This window comes from Phragmites australis, chromosome 2, assembly GCF_958298935.1.
Source record: "Phragmites australis chromosome 2, lpPhrAust1.1, whole genome shotgun sequence".
Taxonomy (NCBI): domain Eukaryota; kingdom Viridiplantae; phylum Streptophyta; class Magnoliopsida; order Poales; family Poaceae; genus Phragmites; species Phragmites australis.
The window spans coordinates 35,911,307-35,916,055 of record NC_084922.1 but is presented as its reverse complement, the minus strand read 5'-3'; the positions used below and the strand labels follow the sequence as shown (position 1 = coordinate 35,916,055).

Sequence of the window (4,749 nt, the reverse complement as noted above, 5' to 3'; positions counted from 1 at the left end):
ACCACCCAGTGCATCCTCCACTTGGAAAACAAGCTGCCCCAAATTGGTCATAGGTGTCGACCTCTAGCAGCGTCATGTTCAGGTCCACAGTGCCCGGGGTGCTCTCATGACTCAAGTTGTCATTCGTAAGCTTCTTTAACGCGACAGTGGCCTCCTGCACATGGTCTTGCATCATCGACACAAGCGCGGCAAGAGCTGCAGCGTCCATCTACAACATGGAGCAGGAGATTCCATAAGACAGATGCCAAATCCAGGACGAAGGCAATGCTAGCGCAACCCTCGGCTCGCCACCCCCTCCCACAACCGCCACCGGCGCTCATCCTCCCCTAAACCCGCACGAAAGGCTGCCCGTCCCCCCACCTTTCACCATATCCTTGTTTCCTCCTCCACACGCTCAGATCCGCATCAAGGAGATGGGGGAGAAAGTCGTACCTTCCGTTGCTTGTAGTCGTCGCCGGCGCACCGCCTCCGGGCAAGTCACCACTTCCCTCCACGAGTGCTGGATCTTTCCTCCAGGACCTAGAACCCCTCGCCGCCTCCCTTCTGCCGCCCCCGTCCTGGGTTGTGCCGGCGTTGCCCCTCGTCTCCACGTCTTTCGCCCATGCGCGCAAGGCCGATGACCGAACTCTTCCCCGCTCGAGTTCTCCGCGAAGGGAAAGGAGAGAGGTTCCCTCAGTGAGAACTTCTCTCCTTTCCCGTTCCGCGCCACGCTGTGACGGGAAAGCGTTGTGCGGCTATTTTTGTTCCTGTCGAGATCATTTTCCCATCGCGAAAGGAATGCCACCCGGACAGGAACTCATTGGGGTTGATCTAAGTTCAGTTATAATCTGACACGCATCCGTCGACGATAGGCAATTTAACGGGAAGACGCGAAGGGAGGAGGACTCTCTTTAGATCAATCGCGCGACTACAGCTAACATATCAACGTTGGCGCTAGGACACAATCCCCTCATTCTTGCTGTTTGTGGTTGTTGGCACGGCACGTCAGTCGATCGGCCGGTGCTTTCGCTCTGATCAAATACTGACGCCACCGGCCCCACCGGTCACGTCGCCCACCCATCCGTGGCAGGCCACCCGCGCCCCGTCCGTACGCGGCGGGGGTCCCGAGCGGCGCCGCGGCTGTCCCGCGCCCATTCGCGCGGCGTCGCCTTCGACGGCTCGTAAACTGCGACCCGGCCGGAACAAAGCGACGACCGCGAAGCGTCCGTCGGGGTCAGGGTGGGGGCGCACTCTCCCTGCGAACAACGACCGGGTGGTTGGCTGGTTGCTCGAGTTTCGTACGTGCGATGCGGAATCTCTTGGGGTTCCTCGGGGGGGGGGGGGGGGGGGGAGGGACGGACGGACGGGAGGCGTGGTGGCCGGCGAGAGGATCTTAACAAGCAACGGCGACGCGCGGCTTCACTTTCACGGGAGGACGCGGTGCGTGACGCGTACGACGTGTGCTGTGCACAAGCGACGGGGAGGCACGTACGTCCTGGCACGACCTCTACGCGTGGACGGGGTCCTCGCGAGAGGCGTCGACGAAGAAGAAAACTTCCGGACCGGTGTGTGCGTGCGTGGGTGCCTGGATGGCGACGATGTGAAATGTAGGAAACGCGCAGCCGGTCAGTAGACAGCTCACGCATGATGTATGCCTGAAACTCCACGGCTGCTTCCCGCAAAAATGGAATGGACGAGGAAAATCCATGCATCCAGCTGCTGCCGCCTGCCGGCAGACCGGCACACACGCACTGGCACTCATGCACTCGAATGGAAGTGAAAACAACAACGCTGTCAGGCTGCAGACGTACGAACAGGTCAGGTAGCAAGTTCGAACAGCAAACTCCGGCTTAATTTATGTACATACATCTCATTTAAGCACATAATAATAAGCTAGGAAAATGAGTAGTAAAATTAATCTTCCCTCTCATTGGCCATTGTATCTTTTTCGATTTTTTTGGTACCAAGTGGCATGAAGTCACAAGGGAAAACTAGCTTGCACTAACAGTTGGCAGTTGCACGCACGGGGTGAGTACTGTTATGACTTGCAGATACACAGTCACGGGGAGGGGGTGGCGCTGGTCATCCCCCGTGACATCGCGGCCAGCACCGTCTCCGCCGTCAGTCGCTCGGGCCCGGCCGACCGCAGCACAAGCGTGTGCGTGACGGCATCGTCCGCCACCGCCACGTCCGACGCCGCAACGTTGAGCTCGGCGTTCCTGATGGCGTGGAAGACCCCGGAGACGGGGTGCGCGTACAGGGGCGTGGTCACGCGCAGCACCACCTCCTCCTGCATTGCCTTGACCTCGACAGCCGGGCTCTCGGCCCGCGCCGGCCCCGCCGTGCCGCCGCCACGGAGCCGTTCCTCCAGCTCCTGGATGTACGCGATGGCATCGCTGAGCAGAGACGCCTTGTCCATCTTGGAGATCTTGGGGACCACCGCGCGCAGGGCGTAGAACCGCTGGTTCAGCTTCTCCCGCCGCTGCCGCTCCGCCTCTACGTGGTTCAGTGGCTCCTCCCGCCCGTTCGCCGGCTTCCGTCCACGCTTCCGCGGCCTCCGCTCCTCGCCAACCGCCTGGCCATGCGCTGCCGGTTTGGTGAAGTCTATGCTCTTGGGTGGCTCCAAAGGCTTCCGTTTGGCCATCTCGTTTTTGACTGGGGCGGACGGCGTGGCTTGAACTGGCGTCCAATTGATGTTGCGTCCGGTTGTCTGCGCAGGCGCACTTTGTCTGCCGGGCGACAGGTCCTTACCGAAGATTCTCATGCATTCCTCAGGCGCTGCGGGATGAACGGCGAAGGTGGATTTGATGGCGCTCAGGGCTTCGGGGGTCTCGGAGATGACCGCGACGGAACCGAGCTCGAGAACGCCGCCCTTACACGGGAGGAAGACGACGGTGCGGAGGCCCGCGGACCGTGCCAGAGACGCACGGACGTACCATCCGGGCGCTGCGGCGAGCGGGTGGGAGTCCACGGTGGCCCAGCCGTGGCGTCCTGAGGACAGCGCGTGGCCAGGCCCGCCCGCGCCCTCCGGGAACGAGAAGTACATGGACGCCAGGAAGTACATCTCGGAGCCGGTGACCCGGTCCAGCCGGAGCGCGTAGTCAGCGCCATCGTCGTCCCCGCCGCCGTAGAGCGCGTGCAGCCGCAGAAGCACGCGCTTCCGGGCCACACTCCTCTCCGCCGCGTCGGCTTCCCCAGCGACGGCGGCGTCGTCGAGCGGGGCCCCACCGTCGCGGCAGTGCCCGTCGCCCCAGCCAAGCACGGCGCGGCCGCCGGCGCCGTTGCGGGACTCCTGCCAGAAGATGCCGTACGTCCACACGCCGCCCCGCTCGACGAGGTCGTGCAGGCGCGCCTGGAGCTCGGGAGCCGCCGCCGACGCCGCAGGCCCGTCGAGGTGCGGCGGCGTGGTGGCCAGGTGGTGCGCCGCGTCCCGCCCCAGCACCGCCGCGAACAGCGCGGCGTCCGTCTCCGACCACGACATGCCTTGCCTAGCGCCTACTACGCTCCGGTGAACTAATTAGCCCGACTCCTCACCAAGAAACGCGTGCGTGACTTGCCTTGGCGACTTGCGAGTCTACTCTCGGTTGGGTTTTGGAGCTTGCGCTTTTATATGGAGCAGCGGAGGACGACGCGGCAGATCACGGGAGCGCGGGGCGCGAACGAGCTGATAACTACAGGCTCGGTTGCGCGCCCGTCGCGAGTGCAGGAGGCATCGCTGGCCACTTGCCGCGCGCTCTGTGATTTACGAGTGTGATACGAGTTGCGGGCGCGTGGCGGTTCGTTAAAAGCGGCGCGCGTGTGTACGGCGGCGCGGGGGCCCAGGGTGGGTTCGTTGCACCGGGACAGGGTGCTCCGGCAGCTATTGGCCCTGTTGAATGCAAAGATGAGGGACAGGGGTCATGGGAAGGAGAGGGAGGAATCGGGAGCTCAGTATGCGGTGGCGTCGGGATCGAGGGTTTGTGCTAGTAGCGAAGTCGGCAGTAGTTCGTTCGTTCACTTCGCGTGGGTTACTGGGTACTGGACAAATGGCACCAGTGATCTGTCCGCGTTGTGAGCTTGTGATTGCATCCATTGCGTTCGCTCTCCCAATTCCGCGCACCCTCGTTATGCGAAACGGCGGATTAGCCACTTGATCAACTTGCATTTTATGTGTGTTTGCAGTTAGATCAGATGGGCAACCTTCGAAAAGCACATGATAAGTAGAAAGAGTGCACGAACCACACGCAAACCAGATGGAGCAAATAGTAGTTTGAAAGGAACGTCGATGCGTTGTCAGATTAGTATGCCAGCCTCAGATGGTAGCATCTTTAAGAGATATCCAATATTGCTTTCTATAGCTATTTTTAAAGATTTTGGGTCTAAAATGTCTCTCCAATAATTTTTCTATCTTGTTCTTAATTTTTAGCAATCTTCAAAACTCCTCTCCATCCTAGCTATTTTTGGGGGAGCAGTTCTTGTTCCCTATCCACCCGGCCCCACCGCTCACAAGCCACGGGAAAAAAGCGCGGCCGAATCCATCGGCGATTGCTGGTGCACGTCAACGTTAGCTTTAGAAGCTGATCAAAGACGGTTTCGTTCTCATCTCCTGTGCCATACTGCTATCCTCAGGAACACCGCCACCAGATTAGAGTACGCAAGCCGTCTTGATTCCTAGCCCAAATCAAATCCGCCTGATGACTGTCGAGCCGGAATGGGACGCAATGAGGCTACTGCAGATTTCTCCTGTATTCGGGTGCCGAAGTAATGGGCGGTGATTGCCAAAGACTTGAC

The 4,749-nt window shown here is 60.5% G+C and overlaps 1 protein-coding gene across 1 annotated transcript; it reads right to left on the bottom strand.

The window, feature by feature from the left end:
* Nucleotides 1-1,802: 1,802 nt before the first annotated feature.
* On the bottom strand, nucleotides 1,803-3,726 carry LOC133908569 (transcription factor MTB1-like). The gene has a single exon (XM_062350646.1). The coding sequence runs from the start codon at nucleotides 3,458-3,460 to the stop codon at nucleotides 2,039-2,041; it is 1,422 nt and encodes a 473-aa protein (XP_062206630.1). The 5' UTR covers nucleotides 3,461-3,726; the 3' UTR covers nucleotides 1,803-2,038.
* Between the last annotated feature and the right edge of the window lie 1,023 nt (nucleotides 3,727-4,749).

Excerpts from the sequence above, each read along its gene's own strand:
- LOC133908569 (XM_062350646.1), bottom strand. The coding sequence starts at position 3,460 with ATGTCGTGGTCGGAGACGGACGCCGCGCTGTTCGCGGCGGTGCTGGGG.